Source organism: Cryptotermes secundus, unplaced genomic scaffold (assembly GCF_002891405.2).
Source record: "Cryptotermes secundus unplaced genomic scaffold, Csec_1.0 scaffold2387, whole genome shotgun sequence".
Classification (NCBI taxonomy): Eukaryota; Metazoa; Arthropoda; class Insecta; order Blattodea; family Kalotermitidae; genus Cryptotermes; species Cryptotermes secundus.
In genome coordinates, this window is record NW_019731616.1 from 64,701 (window position 1) to 88,159 (window position 23,459).

The 23,459-nt window shown below is 43.6% G+C and overlaps 1 protein-coding gene across 6 annotated transcripts in view; it reads left to right on the forward strand.

The window, feature by feature from the left end:
* Nucleotides 1-23,459, forward strand: part of LOC111867332 (facilitated trehalose transporter Tret1) — a 69,592-nt gene that overhangs the window by 40,995 nt on the left and 5,138 nt on the right. For 5 of the 6 annotated variants that reach the window (XM_023857092.2, XM_023857089.2, XM_023857088.2 and 2 more), the window contains exons 3-6: nucleotides 7,234-7,356; nucleotides 18,132-18,255; nucleotides 20,346-20,519; nucleotides 22,338-22,472. In XM_023857092.2, coding sequence (XP_023712860.1) covers nucleotides 7,234-7,356; nucleotides 18,132-18,255; nucleotides 20,346-20,519; nucleotides 22,338-22,472 — 556 coding nt within the window. Of the gene's footprint in view, nucleotides 1-3,717; nucleotides 4,122-7,233; nucleotides 7,357-18,131; nucleotides 18,256-20,345; nucleotides 20,520-22,337; nucleotides 22,473-23,459 lie in introns of those variants that run through there. The other variant, XM_023857090.2, reaches the window with a different exon arrangement.

The window sequence follows — 23,459 nt, forward strand, 5'->3', positions numbered from 1 at the left end:
CGTAAAAAACCCGCGACTGTTTCCCTAAAGAGAATTAACCGGTTGGGCGTTGCTATGGAGACGGTGTGTGCTCCCTGTGAGGTACGGACTTCAAGATACTAAAACTCTGCATTCTGCCCACACAGTGCATTTATGTGTTCCGTATGGTTCTCACAGTAAACAGCGACTGTTTCCCTAAACAGCATTAACCGGTTGGGACGGGGTGTGTTCTCTGTGAGGTACGAACTGAATTCTTATTTATAAATTTTTCATTCTTTAAAGGGTTAACTTATACCGGGCTACACGGCGTCAAATCTCAAAGGATAAAGACCGCCGTGAGAACCTCAAATCGAATACATTCCCGTATTATCAGCTGTTTACTGTTACAAAAAGATATTTTCAACAAACATTCCACACATTTTAGTCAACATTTCGTACTCACTTCGGTAGGGGAAACGTTAAGTATGTGCAATTTTTGTTTCTAACAGTGGTGACTATGTATATTACTGTCTTCTGTGATGTGTCACCGTGCAATCTGGTAGATGTTTACAACAAGAATATAGGATAAGCCTGTATTCTGAAGGTGCCTGCTTCTAACGTCCGCCGGAACCCCGGTTACGATGACTGCGGGTCTTTGAGGTTTTCCTCAGTCCCTATAAGCAAAAGACGGGACAACACCACGATTAAGCCACTGCTGCTGTATAGTACAGATCCTAACAGCGCCGTTAAATACACACCTCCTTTAAAACTGGAAACGAATTACAGAAACGTTACCAATGAAGAATTCGGGATGATATATGATTGGAACAGTTGCAGCTTAGCTTAAGGTAAAAGGTAGTTATCCCTGTAACAGGCAGTCGAGGATCCCTCATTTTCTAGACAATCTGCTAACAGATGGCGGTGAGGTTGTCAGGAGGATTCCTGGTACTCATTTCTGTTAGAGGCTGAGTCGTCCTCAGGGCCATAGTGCGGCCTGAAGGATTCGGTCAATTGAAAAATCCAGTGACCTCGTCGGGACACGAACCCCCGACCTTCCAGCATGTAGCATGATTAATTTAAGGTACCATCCCAGAAATTTCCGGCGGGGATGCGAAGTCATCAAGTTCGAAACAAGGCGCAGGAGTGTCGAACCAGAATTACAAAAAGGAAATTAAAAAGTCTTAGGGCATGTTCTGCATCATGCCCAGCACGAAGCCAGCGGCGACACGCTGAGCATAAAGATGGCTGTCAGATCGTCTGATTTCACGAAATCTGGGTTAAGGACTTTTGGATATATACGGACTACAATACAGCTTTTCCTCTTCGGTGTAACAAGGCATAACCGACTTGATTTATCGACAACTGTGTTGCAACGAATGCATCGGAGATCCGTTACGAAACCAACTAAAACTGCGTTAGTCTCGTGGCGAATTTGGCGTCGTACCAAGAAATTGAGATCTACTGTACAGAAATTAACATATTTTTTTCTCTTTGGCACTACAGCCCCAGTGGGCCTAGGCCTACCTCCATGAACTTCTCCGTTCACTTCGATTTTTTTACATCTTACACATTCGGTAGGACTCCTTGGGCGGGTGATCAGCTCGTCGCAAGGCCTCTACCTGTACACAAACACAGAAAAACACACACACANCATCACAGGAAACAGATCCGAACCCACGATCCCGGCTTCCGAGCGAGCGAAGACAGTACATGCCTTAGACTGCTCGGCTACTGTGACCGGTAGTGTATAAGAATAATATATAATAATTCAGTCCGTACATCACAGGAAACAGATCCGAACCCACGATCCCGGCTTCCGAGCGAGCGAAGACAGTACATGCCTTAGACTGCTCGGCTACTGTGACCGGTAGTGTATAAGAATAATATATAAGAATTCAGTCCGTACCTCACAGGAAACAGATCCGAACCCACGATCCCGGTTTCCAAGCGAGCGAAGACAGTACATGCCTTAGACCGCTCGGTTACCGTAACCGGCGAAATTAACGTATACAGAACTATAATTTTTCTCGTGGTTTTGTATGGGTGTGAAACTTGGTCCCTGACATTAAGGAAAAGACAGAGAACATCTGGAAGCAAGAGGGGTGAAATAACACGAGGCTGGAGAGAACTGCATGAGGAGCTTCAAAACATGCACTCTTCACCAATTAGAACGATCATGTCAAGGAATTTGACATCGGATGGGCATGTAGCACGCATGGAAAGAAAATGAATGCATACAGGATTTTTGTGGGAAGCCTAGAATGAAAGATACCACCATGAAGACCTACACGTAGCTGGCAGGATAATATTAAAGTGTACATTAGAGTTACTGGACTGGATTGATCTGGCTTTTGTGGACACGGTAATGAACCTTTGAGCTCCATAAGATGTTGGGAAATTCTTCGAGTGGATGAGTGACTGGCGGCTTGTCAGGAGGATTCAGCTCCATGGAGTTAGTTTACTGTACAGACGCCTCTCATTGGCCCGCTCGCAGCCCTGCTTCCTCCCACCATCAGTCGTGTTTGATCCCTCGATTTTGGACGTCGTTTACTATGCGACATTTCTCCACACTTTGTTCAGAAGATCAGTCAGGACTCGACGTCGAGACAGCAGGTGTTGATCTAGAGGTCAAGCGCAATGTATCGTGATTCCTAAGTACTCAAAGTGGTTTACTCTTCTAGCCTGAAGATGTAGCCAGCATGTTTCTCCGAAACATCGGTAATTTTCTATAATATTTTACTGTACCACGTCTCAGATTACAGTATCTTTCATAGTCACCGCCGTTAAACATCATATCTCGTATTTTATTAGCAGGGGTAGCTCAGTCGGTGTACTGACTGGCTATGAGCTGGACGACCAAGGGGTCGAAGTTCGAGTCCCGGTAAGATCAAGAATATTCTCCACAGCGTCCAGACCGTCTCCGGGGCTCACCCAACCTCCTACCCAATGGGTACCGGAGGCTCTTTACCAGGAGGTAAAGCGGCTGAGGCGTGAAGCTGACCACTCACCTCCAACTAGTGCCGAGGCCAAGAACACGTGGATCTATATATCCACTCCCCCATACACCTTAATGGTGTAGCGCTTAATTAGTTGAGCAGAGGGACAACTTTACCTTTATCCTAACCTCATATTTACGACCGTTAATTGTATAAGAAAGCAATTCGGAAAGGCACAATTGACTAAAGTTACCTATCTAACAAACTGTGGGGGGAAATACCGCTAGAAGGCGGTGCCACGTGTGTACGTACGGACTGATCGGGTGAAGGGGGGTACAGTAAGGTACACCTGAAGTTGTCACTGTGCTTAATTAACTAAGCACCAAGCCATGACGACGAGTGGTCAGCTTCACGCTCTGACCGCTTTACACTGGGGTAAGATCCCTAGGGTGCGCCCCGGAATCTCGTCCCCTGCTGGGAATCGAACTCTCAGGCCGTCGAACCAGCAGCGTAGTCCCTATACCGACTGAGCTGTTCATGCCAAAAGTGTAGTGAGAATATATGAGGAAAACGTGGCTCTTGCGATGTGGAAAAAAGAAAGGCAGACGGTTTAAGCGTGCAGATGAAGGGGCGTGAAGTGTCAGACATAAAGCACTGCGTACATCGTCAGAACTTCTTACTCGCACGACCTTTTCGGTCTTCAATAAAGGGGAGTATTGGGGAGGGGATTGATGGAGGAGAAGATACACTTATATTAACCTAAGCCCTAATACGTGACACGAAGATGACTCCACACGATATATAAGCAATATAAAACTCGCGGCTGAACAGTGCAGAGAGCGAGAGCGAAAGGTTACGTATCTTCTCGTGATACTAATTGCCCATACTTGTTCGGCAGGCGGTGCTCCAGTTGGAACATAACGCAGAAATTTGAGAACTGTGCGGAAGTAGAAGTTACCCGCTAACTGTGTAATTATTTTATTTAATTTACGAAAAGATAATACGGCTTAAGAGAGTATCTGTGAAGTGCACTGAGACAGGAAGACTAGCGCAGATATAAACATCCTGTATGCGGTCTGCTTGAAAGTTCGCTTGTAGAGGAACAAAAACTTTAGTGCGCAAAATAATATTTTATACAAAATGGTGAAGATTTTGATGAGAGCCGATACTCACATAAACATCACTGTACCGGGGACGGAGCCAAAAGCAAAATGTACATGGACTCAGGTATGTAACGTCATAACGCAACGAGAGCAGTTTTAGTTGCTATAGTGACAAACTGTCAACTTCAAATGTAGGGAAAATCATCTCCAAATGTTTCTTGGTTGTGTAGTTAAGACAGCATAACAACAAATGTCACATGTTGTTAGATACAGTAATTTTTAGTAAGGGTCGGAATTTCCGACGCTTGGCATGTTTTAGGTTTAATATATGTCAACCGTTGCTTAAATGTGAAACTAGAAAACTATATGAAATACTGCATGAAAATTAATCTTACAGCTACCTCATGTCCCGGTGTAAATTCATCTAAGAACATCAAATTTGAGTTTTATGTTTCTTCAAACACAGGACCGCAAATTTATTCGCAGGCCTTTGACGTTATTTCAGAAACGTGACACAATCCAACCAAATATGGGATATATTACTTAATTTTATATAAAACGATGATAATGACACAAAGTTTCAGATTTTGCGCCACATCCTGTAAAATACGTCAACTTCTAAAGTGAAATTTTGGAAACAAATTAACGATGTATTTTAACATTTCGTACTTACACGGACAATTAAATATGCACACAGAGAAAATTTTCAGACAAGTTTACAGATCCTGATAAAATATATGATTTAGCCTGTTATGTTTGGCGCGGTATGCAGTGTTCGAGAAACTCATAAATTTAACCTGGGCTTCATTTAAAGTAGTTGTTGGACCTGTCAGTGGATAATATGTGCCTTCCAGTTCTACCCTACTTTAAAGCAACCAAACTGTATTTTAACCCTCTTCTGCCGAGTTTTCATTAGGAAGACATTACTTTCTTATATTTTCGCGATAATTTATAGATTAATATTCCACGAAGTTAAACACGGTTAGCTTAGAGTGTCAAGATACGGCAGGTCATCTCTCTTACACAGATTAAAGATATACCTTGAGAGCAGCTGATTCTAAAACGAAATATTTCGTTCATAGCGTGGAAACGGTCGATGTTTTTACAAAAATTATAGCTCTTACAGCTAAGAACGAAGCCGAACCCATAAACACACAAAAAGGGACGAAATGTGCAGTTCACAAACGTTGAATCAGGAGCCAGGTCTTGTACAGGAAACTACCACAGCTTCAGGGAGGGTACGGTTACTAACATCAGGAGAACGCCTACGCTGGTAGACTGAGCGGCACACATGCGTGTCGGAAAAGTTACAAACATTCTCCTCTTCCATTATGTTCGTGTCCGAAATAACATCTGACAAATGTCATTGATCTGAAGTGTCAAATCATGATTCAACTGCACCAGACCCAATGTTTAACAACCTGTGGTTCGCGTCCCAAATGGTAGGATCTGAAGGTGGGCCGGCTGAGGTGTGAAGGCTCGAAAATAATAATTCCGTCAAAATTCAGTCATGCGGACGCTTCTCAGCGTTGAAAGCACATGTCCTTCCAAAATGCTTCCAGAACGTGGGTACACTGTACACGTTTCGAGCATTTGGAATGCTCTGAACGTGACAAGGACGACGGGACGATTAATAAGAGCAGGGATGTCGTGTCCTAACACTGAAAATGCCAGCGCGTTCCGGCACGCGGTTCCAGGTCAACATAAATCAGTACAGATCAAGACGTGAAACTGCTCTTGTTACCTCTCGCGAGATTTGAACTTTTATATACATAACCGAAGAACAAACAGCACAAGAAACAGACTCAGCAGCTCACAGAGGCCAGCGCTTTCACATCAGAGGTCCGAAATTACACAAGGTATAAGGACACTGAGGGCACGCGGGTTCGATTCCCGATAGGGTCATTGGATATTTCAACTGACCTAATCCTTCCAGCCGCACTATGGCCCTGAGGATAGACTCAGCCTCTAACAGAAATAAGTGCCAGGAATCTTCTTGGGGATAAAGGGCGGCCGGCGCGTAAGGCTGACAATCTCACCGCCATCTGTGAGCCGACTGTTTAGAAAATGTGGCAGCCTCGACGTCTCACAACTCTATGGGCCTCCACGGCCTGTTACAGGGATAACTACGATCAGCCGCGTCAGTGCAGAGTTAGCGTCCGGCCATTCATACTGATGTTCATGATCTCCCATGAAGACTTCACTGTGAACATTCGCCACAGAAGCGTCAAATCATAATAACGCTATAAGATCTTTGCTTCCGTGTCAAGACACTCAGACACTAGAACGCTGGCTTGGATCGCCCTAGATGTTAGAAAGATGGGTTGTAACGACGGGAAGGGATGGACTCCATCAGGATACTGTCACATGACTCGAGTTGGTGTTAGCGGTTTTGAACCTTGGGGGTTCCAGTAAATCAGGACTTCCTCAGAGCAAGTAAAACACATAAAATCATCAAAACGTGGTCACCAGTGCGATATTTACATTACATATTTTATTGAAAGGAAGTATTTTGTTATAATTTTAATTCAAGTTAACCGATTTTATGTCGAGAGAACTGTATGTCGTCCAGCCTTAGCGCATCTGCCAGACAACTGACGCAAATTCATGACCTCAAAGATCATGGACAGATGTCATTTCAGATCAAACGATTCAGACCCTGTGTTTATTTATATAGTCACGTACCGTAGCCTATATGGCAGCATAAATCGGATCGAAACAACTAGAAAACTAATGTTCAAAAGAAGTAAAGTGGAATTTTGATAATGCGAACCCACGTCAATACGAACTGACTCACAGTACCACCAAAATAAATAGGCACCTAATAAAACTACAGATTTAATCAAATCATTTCACTTTCTCGCAGTAAAAATTAATTCCTGTGAAACATGAAGTAACATGTTAATGGACCCGCCTCTCTGGGCGGTGGGAAATGTAACCCGGTTAGCGCTTGGCCCGAGCTCGGCGTGTAGCCGAACGTCCGTGGGTTCCGGTAGCCGCTCATGCACTAAAATGTACCTGTAAATCTTTTGAATAGATAATTTTACTAAAAAAACTATAATTTTTAAATTCAAATCCAGTAATCCGAGCACACACCCGTGCATTAATTAGTTCGGATTCTCGAGTTTGAACCGTGTATGTTCCTGTCTCGTCATCCGAATAAACTGTCACTATAAGACAAGTCGATAAATCCCTTCTAATGCGACACTTCTGATACTTTTGTGTGTCTGTTGCAGGTTATGGCAGCTTTATCCGTATCTTTAGGATCCATGGTTGTTGGGTTCGCTTCTGCCTATACATCGCCAGCTCTGGTATCAATGGCTGAACCCAACAGCACAGTACAACCCGATCTGCAGCAGGTAAGGGTAGTTCTGTCTTAATGCACTAGTCTTAAGGTAGAGAATCAGGTCACAGCGCGAAGTGTCACAAGAATGTGACTGCCTGAAGCGCCTCTGTCGGTGCGTCATGCCCCGAGCAGTCAACCTTACGAGAGAAAAGTCCCTGTGCGTGTGCAACGAGATCTCTCTTAAGGCGACTCTGGTTCACCATTGTATTCTTGCCTGTAGTACCATTGCCATGCAACGATCGCGAGCAGGAACATGCACTGCTCGGTAACGGCAGGTGAACGCGTCAACAATAACAGGGCTATCGCTAGGCAACCACCCATAACAATAGAAGAACTGTTGGGGGCGGTGTTTTCTGTTGGGTCCGCCCCAGGGCTATATAATGACGACCCCAGGCCGGTTAAGGAAATTGAGAGAGTTCAGTTGCGGGATATTCGTCAAACAGGAAGGACCTGAGCGCGGGAAGCTGAAGAATCTCCACTGTTAGATGCCATTGCCAAGGAACGGCTGTTGAAGACACTGCAGTCTGGAGAAGACTCAGTGTTCGCAGCAGTGATTTGTAAAGTGTGGAGATTAGAAGTAGCGCTGTAATTACTTGCAGTTCCAAGTCGGTGCGTGCAAGTGTTCAATAAATCCAATCTCCAATCCATACCCCGTCTACAGTCACACCCTACACGTGCCAGTATGTTGAATACAGAATCTACGTCATTTTTAATGCCATAACGGCCTACGCCACTATCTGACAATGACGCACTCTAAATTATGTTTTGGAGACAGTAAATAATAAATGCTTCGAGCATACGGCAAAGTTCAACTACTCAAGCGTCTGCGGAAAAGTATCTATTTGAGCATAACAGAGAAGAAATGGCGAGAGAATCGAGATACTTACACTGTGAAGCACTTCATAATTCACATTCCTCCCTCAGCATCATCGGCGTGTTTAAATATGGGACTAATTGGGAGGGTATATAAAGGGAAAATAAAAATGTATCCAAAAATATATCCAGAACACATTAAAGGACGAGAACATTTGAGAGACCTAAGGACAGATGGAAATTAATATTTTAACGAATTTTAGGTAGGAATTAACAACGCGATTTACCTCAAGTGGAAAAACTAATTAAAACTAACTTCATGGAGCTGAGCCCTTCTTGAGGAGCCGCCAAATCTGCAGCTACTCAAGAACTTCCCAGCATTTATGGAACCCGAAGATTCATTACCGTGTTCACAAGAGCCATATCCTAAGCCAGATCAAGTGGAAACACCACAGTTTTGTATTTGGGGGGGGGGGTGCTCGATTAGTATCTTGGGACACTGATTACCTCGGAAGTTCTTCAGACATCCCAGGACAGCGCCTTAAATTAGACCACGACCACTTCCTTCCACATTCCACGGCATGTGGTATGATTTACTGGTAACATCGCTACATAAACTATAAATGTGATACGAACTGAATATTTAAATGCATTTCAGGCTTCAGAGAATTAAGGGCGCATACGTATGTCATGAAGGGGGCACGCGGTAGCGTATTTGCTTGAGGTGCTATACTACAAGCTGGAAGGTCGTTGGTTCGAGTCCCGATGAGGTGGATTTTTCTCAATTTACCTAATCCTCCCAGTCGCACTATTGCCTAGGGTCAGACTCAGCCTCTAACAGAAATGAATACCAGGAATATTCCTAAAGGTGGCCGGCGCGTAAGGCTGACCTCACCGCCATCTGTGAGCCGACTGTCTAGAGAAAATGTGGGAGCCTCGACGTCTCACAACCCTATGGGCCTTCACGGCCTGTTACAGGGATAGCTTTACATTTTCTTTTTACCTTTACCTATGTTACGAAAGCCGTGTATAACATCTGAGTTTATTGTGCCTTAAATGTACAGAAACATAAGATACATTTAAAGATTTAAATCATCTGGGATATAACGTGTAGTCCGGTAAAAATTATGCGAGTTTCAGACGAATATATTGCCTCCATCTTCAGGGCCAAAGAGTAGGTTAAGCAAGAGATCAGCATAAAGGAAGCAGAGAGACTTCGAATCTGAAGGTGTAGGCGATCATGTTCCTCTGAAACGTAGGCTGACTTTTACTGGACTGCATGGCGTCATATCCCATTGCTGCGAGAACCTCAAATCCTACACAAGACCGCCTCTCCTGCGTATGTATGCACCGTTCTCTCTCTCTGTAGCTTTCCTTAAGAAGAACAAGAAAAAGATTTCTTTGGCTTCTTTGCCCCTCTCATAACAAAGAAATCAATTGATTCGACCCCACTCATCAATTTCTCTGTTCCTCCTGAACTCTTGGAACGTCTTGACTGCAATTGCTATGACGTATCAAGAACAGTCTACAAGTAACTTGACATTTGTAACCGAACGAAATAGAAAGCAATAAACACGCACAAGATGAGAATTTTATTAGGTAACGTCACTACAAATTTTCTACGGTCTAAGAGGCACGTAACATATGCGAGGGCTCAATATGGCCAGCCAGCCAATAGTAAGTCGCAAAAACAAATGCGTAACAGACATAGATGTCACGAGCAACTTATCGTTCGAGATAAGTCGATTCAATTTCTCGATATACTTCATAACAACTTTCGTACATGAGGCTGTGTGTAGGTTTGCATGCTATGATTACCGTTACTTTAACGACGTTTTACAACTAATATAATTATAGCGCTCATTAACTGATTATTAATATATTTAATTATCTAGGTAACTGATATTCTAATGGCGATGAATATTATAAAATGGAACGTCGTATAGTCTGGTAGGAATCTGCCAACATTTCGGAGGAACCGTTGCCTGCATCTTCAGGGTAGACGAGATTCGTTTCTCATAGCTCCTCCGACATATGTATCACCCACCAAACTCCACGGCGTCAAATTCCTGTCTTAATATATGGAAATACGACGGAAAGTCAGTAATTAAGTCACAAATGGAAGTACAACAGCTGTATGGACGTAATAGGTTTTCTATATCTATCACTAGGTAGCAGCAAAGTCCCGCTTCATGACAGTCTCCGCGCATGCGCATGTCCTGAGGCTGGTTTCAATAATCAAAATGGCGGCCGTGCTTGGCGTGCGTACCACCGAAGAGCAGTGTTCTGCTGTGCGATTTATTTGCGGACAAAAGGACTCAATGCAAAGGATATTAAAAAATAAATGTTTCCTGTTTACGGTGGGAAGTATTTATCGCGTAAAGTGGTTCACAAGTGGGTCGAGATTTTCTCTCAAGGGTGAAGAGGTTGAAACGGAGGTTCAGAAGCGGCGTAGACTGTTGTGTCAACAGTCAAAAGACTTCTATGCTGCGGGTTTCGAGAGATTGGTAAAGCGATGGGACAAGTGTATCAATGTTGGTGAAGGATATGTCGAGAATTTTTTTTCAGTTTCGGATATCACATGTTTTGCGTTTTATATCCGTTTGTAACCTATTTACTGACTCTCCCTCGTAAGATTAAGCAAAACGAGGATTTCTAAGGAACAATCGTAGCCTATCTCAAGGTATTAACGAGCCAGACGTAACTGAGGAAAACACGACAAATCGCAGGACAGCTGTTATGGTAGACGAGATTCGTAACAGGGTTCCTACTGAATAAGACTGCAATGCGTCACCGCAGTTTCTTGTGGGAAAATGTTCCATTTTCTCGTATCTTATTTACGGGCCCATCTTCTGGTACACAAGTACCGCGTAAATTGAAAAGCAGCCGTATATCTTATGCGAAAAAAGTTTAATCATGAAACCCGGTAATAAGCGAGCAACGTAAGTTTAAATGGATTCCACGTTATTTATACCTCCTTGCATAAGTCTCATCTACCGTGAAGATGGAAGAAATATTTCTTCCGAAACAGCTGAAGCACACCTAGCAAACTATACTGTACCATAACCGAGAAGCTCAACAATATTGTTATCGGGGGAAAAAATCAATTAAGTGTTGCAGATTCTCTGCTTTCCTTCCTGAGTCCTTAGTTCGACTTGTATAGCTCTGATATTGCGCAGATGAGACCAGCGAGCTAGACAACGGTTCTTATGGATTCTATAGCAAATTTAAGAGAAATTAAGCACTTTCGGAGATAAAACGTATGAACGCGCGAAGAGATTATCTCCCTGAACCACGCATTCATGAGGCCGCGCCATAGTTCAAGCGGTTAGTCGCTGGCTTCCCACCGCGGATTTGTGGACAAAGTGGCGCTGGGGCAGGTTTTCTCCGAGTACTTCGGTTTCCCCTGCCAATCTTCATTCCACCAAATTCTCCATCATCATAATCACCCAGGGCAGGTACAATAAGCCAACCAGTGGCCGCCGTGCCGAGTGGACCCAGCTGGACTCCACCCCCCACTAAGCAAATAAAAAAAAATTACCACGGACTCGTAGGAACGCACTTGGTGCAAAGATGGCATAACTTTGTGCCCCGTCTGCCGTCAGGCGCCGCAACTGCGCCAATTGCACCGTCATAGTCGCAAGCAATCGTTAACAGCTTGTCTGATAAATAACCACTTACGTAAACGGCACCACAACGGCGACTCGTTTACACGCCCTTCTCTCTGATTGGGGGATCATGTAAGGTCGAACACTGTGATTGGTTAAAAAGTGGAGGCTCGAATCACTCCACTCACTGCACGTGTTCAATGAAAGCAAACCAGTTCTGACGTGAAGTGCGTCATAACTCTTTTAGGTATTCTTCAATTTACAAATCTTGCATTACAATCGTCTTCCACTAGACACAAGTCATCCGACATGCATAACTTACATGACATTGCGCTGGTCACTGGAATTCAACAAGTTTTCGTAGATGCTCCATGAGCAAGCATGTCTTGAGGCGGGCGACATCGGGCAGTTTTTGACCGCCGCGGGTCTCATCTGTGGTGACAGCCGTGCACCAATTTAGATGCCTTCTGGGATGTGATACCGTGTATACTGGCAGAAGTTTAGCGACGTTGCTGAGGACCCCGCATAGGAAACCGGATTTTCTGAGCACCTCAAATAAATTATGGGACAGTAGCTCCATTACGCCACACTCGCTATATTCCAAATACGTTGTAATTCAACGTTCATCTGCCATCTGACTATTTGAGGCTATATACTCCGAGTTTAGGTATTACCAGAGTCGTAGAGTAAACCACAGATCCACGCGCAAAAGGAGGACAACTATAGAAAACGAATAGCAAGCACAGATCCGATTTATTCTAGACTCTAGAGGAGATTTAGAGAATTTGCAGGAGTTTCTAACTACTCGAGTTGTCCACCCAGATTTAGCATGGCGGTTCCTACTAGAGGGGTTATTTGTTCATTTCCTAAAAGGTAAGGTAAAGTTGTCCCTATGAAGGCGTATGGGAGAGTGGATGTATAGATCCACATTTTCTTGACCTCGGCACTAGTTGAGGTGTGTTCAGCTTTACCTCCAGGGAAAGATCCCCCGACACCCATCGGATAGGAGGCTGGGTGGGCCCCAAAGCTGGTGTGGACGATTTGGAAAAGAGAAAATTCTTGACCCTACCGGGACTCGAACTCCGACCCCTCAGTCCAGCCCGTACAGTCGCTATACCGACTGCTCTACTCCGACTCCTCTTTCTAAAAGGTACATGATTATATATTTCTTTTTCACGTCCAAGTTTAACCCACCTGGCATAGCATTTGGCTGCATTCATTAATGATGAAAATACGCGGCGTAGCAAAACAAATGTAAGTTCCGTGTCGGCATGAAGACCACCCGCAAACTGGTCAAGGCGAAAGTCTACAGACTTATCAGCGGTTTTCGCCCAATAACAGCACTCGGTCTTCATCGTATTAAATCCGAGGTTTTAACCTCTCGCTCCTTATTACGTGTCACTGGTCGACAACGGTTGCCAAATAATGTTACTTTCCCGGTTTACTTACTACCATGCCATCTGTTATCGACAGCTGAAACTATTTAGACCACTCGCACAACATGAGTTCCGATATTCGAAAGGAAACTAATTTTTCACTCAGAAACAAACTCCGTGGTTTTAATCCGCAAGCGAACTATACCGACCGAGCGACTGCCGCTTGTCAGCGAAGTTAGTGCCAACTTTAGAGGAAAGAGGGTGTCGCGTGGTCAGCGCAACGAATCCCCACAGCCGTTAATTTCGGTTTTCTAGACCGGAGCCGCTGTTTCCTTGAAACCTTGAAACGGTTGGGTGGGCCCCAGAGCCAATCTGGAAGTTACGGAAAATGAGAAATCTCAGCCCCTACTGGAAATCGAACCCCAATTCCGCGGCAGTCCAGATTGTAGTCTACTGACTCTAGGTCACGGGCTGGACGACAGAGGAATTGTGGTTCGATTTCCGGCAGAGGCAAAGGATTTTTATCTTCTACACAGCGTCCAGATCAATTCTGGGGCCCAGCCAGACTCCTACCCAAAGAATACCAAGAGTTCCTAACCCACGGGGTAAAATGGCCGGGGCGTGAAGCTAACCGCTCATCTCTAACCAGTTCCAAGACCACGAATGCGTGAAACTATACCTACACTCCCCAATATCAAAGTTCATGGAGTGTCATTTAATTACGAAAAGGGACAACTTAACTTTACTAGTGGAGTCCAAGGCGGAAAGTTTGACAGTTCCCATGTCTGGGTACGGCTTCCAGAGGTAACCACTCCTCAACTGGGGAACTTGTGGGATATTTTGTTGAACACTCTTACAATATAAGAGGAAAAATATTTACAATTACACATTTTAATATACATTTTATCCCAGTGACATTAAAACTATGGCTTCATTAAATTTAATAGGATATGAACTTGAGAACAATTCTGGAAAGGGAACTGCAGCTTGATATAATAACAGTTCAGGTGTATTATTTTTTTGGGGGGGGGTACAAAGGTCGACACGTGAAAATACAAACTGAAACTTCCGTTTATTACAGTCATCTTACGGTCTTACTGTAACTCTGACGAGTTCTACATTACGACAAACACCGTCCTGCTTAAACTAATCATATGCAGGTCGCCATGGCATGCCACTGTAGGCAATGGAAAAAATCAAGAGATATCCTCAGAGCCAGTCCTTACTTGAATGTCTCGCATACAAAGTAGGCTAGATCATACCAGAAAGTTCTACGTGTAGACAGTACCTGTATCCTGAATACGTGCTTGCCTGTTTCCCCACCACTTCCCTTCATCCCCCCCCATAGTTAAGAAGTTGGAGGCATTGGAATTTTCCATTCGAATTTGAAGGTTTGCGTAAGGTCAGAGGATATTCGAGATAAGCTAAAACAAACAGAATGTACAAACCTTGCCAGGTGATGCTGATAAAAACTAAGAACACGATTTGCTACCAGCTGAAGTACAAGCATAGAAAGCGACGGATTTCTATTGACACGGATTTCAAATCGAGTACTGTACTCATCAAATAAACTGCATCACACATCAAAGATCTTGGAGTTTCTAAGTTCGCATATGCATTTCGGTGATTTAGTTCCGAAGAATTTTTGTTAGGGACTTATTTAAGGACGCCATCAGCATCTCAGATTATACATGTGTCCAATAGTATCGGTCATTCTAAGCAAAGAAGTGTATATGTACATGTGTCCTGTTCCGAACGGTTTCCGAGATAGAGCTGTTTCACTGTACAGTACACTGTACACTGTACAGACGGGCAACACGCCATGTTCTCACACGAGTTGCAAAGTGCATTGATGTTGACAGTGGAATTTTCGTAGGTAACCTATACCAACTTTGTCACTTGAACAAGAAATACCGGTATTAGAAACAGTACGTAATATCTGTTTCTTATCAACAGTTTTGGAACTGCACAGTGAAATGGCTGTATCTCGGAAACCGTTCGGAATAGGACACATGTACATATACACATTTTTGCTTAGAATGACCGATACTGTGGCCTCCCGGAATATTGACCTTTCCTCCCGGGACACCCTGTATAGCACTGAATGATATGATGTGTGACTGAAAATGGGGTGGAAAGAAGAGGTTGTGGCCTAATTTAAGGCTTGTCGACTATCCCGGCATTTACCTAACCGGACCGAGGAAAACTATGAGGACCACAATTAGGAAAGACTGTGCATCAACCGAGATCCGAACTGGATATTTCCCGAAGTAACTTAACCTCTCTGGGACGCTAACAGGCGGCCGTCAGCTAATTAACCAATTCCCCGCATTTCAGTACCGTAACATTTGGGACACTCGATGCGGTGAATATGAGAAGTTCTGTCTTCTGCGATACAACACCGTGTGGTATGTTGAAAGTCAGCCGACGTTTCGGAAGAAAATGTCGTCTCTAACTTCAGCGTCGAAGAATAATCCGACCGAGAAACCAGCGTGTAAGCAGATGGCAAGCAGAGCCGAGCTGGTTTCTTCTTCGGCTTATTCTTCAACCTGAAGATGGAGGCGACACTTTTTTCCGAAACGTCGGCTGACTTTCAACGGACTACACGACGCTATACTCGTATCATACAAGAGGAGAATCTTCAAGATAGCAGACAGGTTATCAACGTTTCCATTTTTAACCTGAAGATGGAGCCAACATATCCCTCAGAAACGTTGATATATTTCCCACTGAACTACATATGCCATCACATCCAAGAATATCGTAATCTTAAGTTTAATACCGTGTTCACAAGAGCCCGCCACTGTTTCAAATCCTGAGCCGGATTAATCCAGTTCATATAGTCATATCCTATTTCATTAAGATCCATTATAATACTACTAGCCACATTTTCAAGTCTGTAACTTCAACTTCAATACTTTTAGTTCTATCAGTACCTTCACATCGGCATGTACCACCTGGAGACAGTAATTTCAATTTATTATTGCGCCGTAATACACACCGTGGTCTATTATTTTTCCAAGTCCAGATATGAGACAGAAATAGATTTATGAACTTTTTACTACACATTCGAACACAGCTGTAAACCAACCACGTGTATGAGTGACTACAGACGGGGTTCTGGATTGGTTAGTGGATTTACTGACCACTTTAACACATAACTCGTAATTACACTTAATTATAACGTCATAGCTAATTTCCACGCTTTACAGCTCACTACAGCACAAGCTAAGTCCTTTCCAGCCCGCAGTAGTTGCCTGGTAACGGCTCATAACAATGTCAATTCCTCTGCTTCCGTGCGCAAGTCCACCCTGAACGGCGGCTACCCTCCAACTGAATTATTCTTGCTTCTATTGTCCTCCTTATAAACCCTTTGCATGGACCGAACAGAAAACGCCGTTTCCAGCAATACCTTTATTGTTGCATGCGTATCCGTTGCAACTGGAACGTGTTTACCGAACTGTTGCCTAGAAACGTTTCTACACTCCACAGTACATTCGCACACAGATGTAAACCAACCGAAAAGGTCAGTGAGGTTTAACTTCGCAGCGAACTTTAAACAAATAGAGATGGAGGTTTAACTTCGCAGCGAACTTTAAACAAATAGAGATGAATACTCACGCTCAGAAACCGGGAGATTCCTTGCCGTAACTGCGATTCTAAGTCGAATAGTACTACATTGTGGGAAGTGATGCTGTGTGGTCTGGTAGAGATTTACCGACGTTTCGGAGGAAAATAATCCTTCAATTTCAGGGTAGAAGATACAAAATTAATTTTGATGTAACACAATTAAATGCATTCTTACACCACTGCAAACCGGCCTCCGTAGTCTAGGGGTAACGTTCCCACCTCATGACTCAAGGTACGCCGGTTCAAACCCGGCGGAGGTCGTGGAATTTTTAATGGTGGAAAAATTCAAGGAACAAGTCCTTCGGGAGGGACTTTAAACCGTGGGTCCCGTGGATCCTCATGTCTCTAGGAGACCCCCGAGCAAAATTAGGCAAAGTTTCCCGCCCGAGTAGTTTCCAATGCCTCCGGTAGATAGGGAAGTATCGGGAACCACTGCCAGCTTCTTTGGCTGAACGGGGCTGATGGCGAGCACCAGTACCGGCAGGGTATGGCGACTGGTACAATATCAAAGGGGGACGTACAATAGACTATTAGTCGCGGTGCATGGGGAAACCCACCCCCTCAAAAAAAATAATAATAATAATACACCACTGCAAGGACTGACAAAATCTGACGGCAAATAAATACAGATATACTGTGTCTCAAACATCTCTTTATGTGCGACATCATCAGACAGTCATTTGGAAGTTCCTAGATCCTATTTCCAGCACAGTGCGAGATCAGAAATTCCCATAATGGCTATCTCGTTGAAGATGGCCTACTACAAAAATGACGTACCTTCGAAGACGTTTTAGACAATTTTTTTTTGTAACGGGAAGACTTACTTACTTACTTGTACTTAAGGAGGTGAGCCCTTCTTGAGGAGGAGCCAAATCTCTAGCTACTCAAGAATTTCCCAACATTTTATGGAACCCGAAAGTTCAGTACCGTGTTCACAAGAGCCCTCCACCGGTCCATATCCTGAGCCAGATCAATCCAATCCATACCATCCCATCCTATCACTCTATGATCCATTTTAATATTGTCCACCCACCTACTCCTTGGTCTTCCCAGTGTTCTCTTTCCTTCTGGCTTTCCCCACCAATATCCTATATGCATTCCTCTTGTCCCCCAAGACTGAAAGTTCAAAATACAGCATAAGATGCACGTGACTATCACGAAAAAATGTATAGATTATCAAAGTCGGCGCCGTATTACGTATCCACCAGCAAAAGGGATACCGGAAGTCCCAAAATAAAATGACAGTTGATACTCCCAAACAACACAAGCTCAAGAAGTGAAATAAGGTGCATATATACGTACCCATATAATAAACATACTGCTGTAACTACTGACGTCATCTATATACCTGACTGTTTCAGAAATCGTGGATTGGTAGTTTAATGCCACTGTCTGCCTTACTTGGAGGAATCGCTGGAGGACCTCTGATCGAAACGATTGGGCGGAAAACAACAATCCTAGCAACAGCACTGCCATTCATTGTCTGTAAGTACAATGTACTTGACACATAACATCCAGACAATATATGCAACCTTCCACACAGAGCTTCGAGGTTTCCACGGGACACGTGACTTGGCATAACTATACAAGAAGTGTGTTTAGAATTCCTGTAACATTTCCTACATGACATCCAATAATAAACACGAGGTCAGCAAGAGACGAATGATTACACAATTCAGTGATCCATTTCAGGGGCATAATTTGCAATACCACAGGTTCTTATTATTTTAACCCTTCGAAGCATGAAAAGTGAGACACAGGGAGACAGGGAGGAGAAGAGGGAGAAGGAAAGTGGAAGGGCAAGTAGAGTGAGATGACAGTTTGCGGGGGTAAACAGAAATACTTCCTGCTTTAAAGGTTCCCTGACATTGTCCGCTAGTCGTTCTGGTAGAGGCACGTTGCAGAGAAGGTAAAGCGTTGGGGAGTGAAGAAGGTAAAGTGTTACGAACTGAAGTCTTTTTAAGTTCGTTCTCGTAAAGGCAGATTGCAGAAAAGGTAAAGCGTTGGGGAATGAAGAATGTAAAGCGTTAGGAACAGAAGTCTTTTAAGTTATGAGCACAGGAAAGAAGCTGAGTACGAGCTTTAATCCGTCTGATTGAAATGGTGATACTAACACTGGGAGGGCTGCACGTGAAACATGCATTGGAACGTGGAACTGAGGTTAGATTTCGGACTGAAAACGAGCGGAAATGTTAGAGTCACTTTTTGATTTATGCTCGTTTGATTTACGCAGCTTCGGTTTAACGCGAGTGAAGAATACGCAGGTCTACCACATCTTAATTTATGTTGTTTCGCTTTAACGCGATTACGCAATTAGTTAACCGGCAATTTCTTAATTAACTCCGTTTTAACTATCACTTTACAGCGATTACTCGATCTGTAACATGCAACATGGCGGACAACTGCGTGGCGTAGAAGACAACAGAAGCTGCGCGTAAGTAGCTGCGCAGAGCGACGTCATAAAATTCAAAACGAGATATCTGACACGAATAAATATCTATAACCGTTTCGATACGCGTTTTAAATTTACGCGATGGTTCCCAGGGCCGCATCTACAGCATACCAGAAATTAATACATCCATAACGATATAGTCCTATATGTTTGTCGTTGTATACCTGATACACAAGGTACAATGTTGAACTGTGACGTCATGCGTGACGTAATACTGACCCAATTCAGGACCGTTGAACCAACTACGGGTTATTGCCTCTAACACCAAATCCGATTACGGGCCAGTTCAGTCCCGTTCACATTCTCACACTATGCTGTGAGCTACTTCAGTGAGCCCTACCATTGCTCGGGCAGTTGGGTGCTAGCTTCTCATTGTGGAGCCTCTGGATCAGTCCCAGATGCGGCACTGCGGTAGGTTTTCGTCCTTAAGTATTCCCCCTGCTAATCATCATTCCACCATTGCATAATTTCGAACTATCACCGTTCCATGAGACGGGCGACAACCCTGATCACGCTTTGTGGTTTCATATAGGACCCGGAAGTTGGCTGGTTACAGACGGAGGACGCGAAGTTGTTTTAAGGCTATTTTAATATAATTATCCTTTTAGGCCTCTGTTTGCCACAACACTGAGTTTAGGCTAGCTCTTCTACAGCTTTAGCAGGAATCTTTCGTTCCTTGCACCTGACGACAGAAACAGATTCAGTTTCCGAAACGCTGTGACTCAAAGAAAGATCCATGACGACTGATAATGTCCTAAATCGTAGACTTCATCTGATTTCCTGATCCGACTCACTCACAGAGCTGAGTCCTTCTTGAGGAGCCGCCAATTGTGCAGTTACTTAAGAACTTCTCAGCATTTTATGGAACCCAAAGGTTCATTACCGTGTTCACAAGAGCCCTCCACCGATCCCTATCATGAGCCAGAATAATCCATACCATCCCATCCCACCTTTCTAAGATCCATTTTAATATTGTCCACCCACCTACGCCTTGGTCTTCCCAGTGGTCTCTTTCCTTCTGGCTTTCCCACCAATATCCTATATGCATTCGTCTCCCCTGCCCACCTCATACTATAGTTACTACCAACCATGGCTGATAACATACATGTCTTGCTTGTTACAGCATGGCTGCTGATTGCCCTGGCTGTCAACGTGCCGATGCTGTACGCCGGTAGGGTTGTGGCAGGTTTCTGTGTTGGCATTGTGTCCCTGTGCTTCCCTGTGTACCTGGGAGAAACACTTCAACCAGAGGTCAGGGGCATGCTGGGGCTTCTACCAACGGCTTTCGGTAATGTAGGTAAGTTATGAAACTCCCTTCACAGTGACACTAAAGGTATTTAGGTGCCAAATTCTTGTTACTTCCAGTATCCTGTCGGTTCTCTTTTTTTTACGACACTGTCGGTATATCATCGGTTGGATAAGTGACAAATGGGAAAGGATTTGGAAGGAAGCGGTAGAGACTGGGATAAACCACGAAAAGAATCAGCCAGGATAGACCTGGCCGACCATCTCCCGAGTGCCGTGCCAATCTCTGGCGGTTAGCTGCAGGTTTCCCACCGTGGAGACCTTGGCTCGAGCCCAGGTCAGGTGACGCAGGATTTTTGGCGGACAACAAAGTCATATTGGGGATGGTTTTATCTGAGTACTTTGGTTTCCCCTTCCGATTTTCACTCCATCAACCATTCCACATCCATTCATTATTCTCTCATAGACGCCATATAGTCTCGAAACTGACAGCGTCGTTAAATAACCAACTTAAAATAAAGTCTCCTGAATACAAAGCTAGAGCGCTATCGCTGCACTAACCCGCTCGGTGCGTACTTCGGTTTTCAGTTTCTTCACTTTTGCATTAAAATTACTTCTTCATAGATGGACCGTCTGTGTGGTCTAGTGGTCAGAGTTCCTGGCTACAGATCCAGAGGTCCGGGTTCGATTCCTGGCGCTACCAGATTTTCTGAGAAGTAGTGTGTCTGGAACGGGGTTCACTCAGCCTCGTGAGGATAACTGAGGAGCTATTTCAAGGAAATAGCGGCTCCGGTCTAGAAAACCGAGATTAACGGCCGTGGGGATTCGTTGCGCTGACCACGCGACACCCTCTATCCGCTAAAGTTGGCACTAACTTTGCCGACAAACGGCGGTCGCTCGGTCGGTATAGTTCGCTTGCGGGCTAAAACCACGGAGTTTATTTTGTTTGTTGTTTGCTTGATAGATGATTTCGAAATTTTTAAATTAAGAAATTTGATATTTTGTTACAAATATTGTGAGTTCGTAACAATATACCACTTCACAGGGCGTCACTCCCCGTAAGATAGAAATCTCCCAAGGAAGAGGTAACTTTGGTGGTGTAACCATAAAGGGGAATATAACATTACAGAATCATGTTATGAAAATGTGAACTCCATGCAGATGGCACAGGACAGGGTCCAATGGAGATCTCTTATGACCTCGTCGATGAACCTTCACATTCCATACCAACAGCGAATTTCTTGATCAGATGTATGTTTACCAACTACTCAACTGCAGTTTGTTATACATATGCTTTCCATATGGGACTAAGAGATTTTGAAAACTTCCTTTTAATTTGGCTGTTCAGTCAACCAAGGAAGTGGAAAAATAAGTCCACTATGATGGCAAAGCCCATATTCATTGTACTTTATTGTAGGTACAGCACAGTCAAAGAGTTTTCGGAGGAACTTCTTGCCGCCACCTTCAGGGTGAAAGTTAAGATGTTTAAACTTTTATATACAGTTAACTTGGTTCATCCTGGTCCATCACACTAGTAACTGCATATAAGGTTTCTAGCCAATGTCCAGTGTGATTGATAAAAGTTTTTAATTTTTAATCTCTACGTGTTATCAAAATGTGTTGATAATATCCTTGTGAAGATGGCCGTTTTGACAGAAACATGTAAAGATTGAAAAATTAAAAAAAAAACACAACTCTTATCAATCACACTGGACGGTAGTTAAAAATCTCATATATTTTTATATACAGCATACAACAGACTCACAAATCTGTGGTGAGTCCAGGCTACTCTGAGAGATGCCCACAATAATCCACAATAAACCCCAAAGCCTGTTTCATATTTTTCTAAATCTTACTGTATTTTCAACAGGAATCCTACTATGCTACTCTGCCGGAAAGTATCTGAACTGGTCCATGCTTGCAACTCTGGGAGCCTGCATTCCTGTACCGTTCCTGGTCTGCATGCTGTTCATCCCAGAGACACCAAGATGGTACTTCTCAAAGGGTAAGTAACAAACTGGTATACAAAAGATTATCTTTTAAGGCCTGAAATTCATCTGAATAATATGTAACAGGTCAATCACTACCTCAGAGAAAACACACTAAATTAGCGCATAAAACACTAGTCGGTATAGCGACGGACTACGGGCTGGACAGCCGGTGTTCGATTCCCGGCAGAGGCAAGAGACTGTTCCATTATCCATACCATCCAGACTGGCTCTGGGGCCCACCCAGCCTCTTAAATATGTATGGGGTAAAGAGGGGCATGAAGCTGACTACCCACACCTATCTAGTGCCATGACGTGACAACAAAACCTCCACTCCAACATACATCTTCATGGAGTGGTGCTTAATTAATCAAGCACAGGGGCAATGGTACCTTTACCTTTATGAAAGAATATTTACTCTTTTGAAGGTTTAGAACAAGTAATGGGGCACATCACGCATCAGTTTGGAACATGGAAGGTATCCATGCCTGACAAGTGTTTATGTGCCTTGGTGTCCAGGGAGAAAGCTCAATGACATTCAAGAATTCAATTCAGACATCACAAAGTAGGATTTACTTGAAGATGGAGGCACAATCCAGTCTCCGAAACGCTGTGTTTTTAAATAGAAACAGGATGATGGATAATGTCCAGAAACAATATCTGTACACTACATCTCCATTATAAAGATCAACTGCTTAATTCTGTATATTCTGAAACACATACGGAACAATGTGGACGAAATAAGGTTCTGAGGATTATCCAAATATTAGAGTATGTTGTGACCACTCTGCTTTGAAGTGCTAAACACACGTAATATTCTGAAAATAAATATCTGAAGCCACAGAGTTTCAAAGTCACGCTACAGACATAAAATTTCCCATAGACAGAAATTATGTTTCCTGTATTTCATTAAATATTCATCATAGTGAAATTTTTCATATTAAATTAGGAGATTTAATTATACTTCAGACTATGTACGAGTTTCTTGGATAATAAACTTTCTT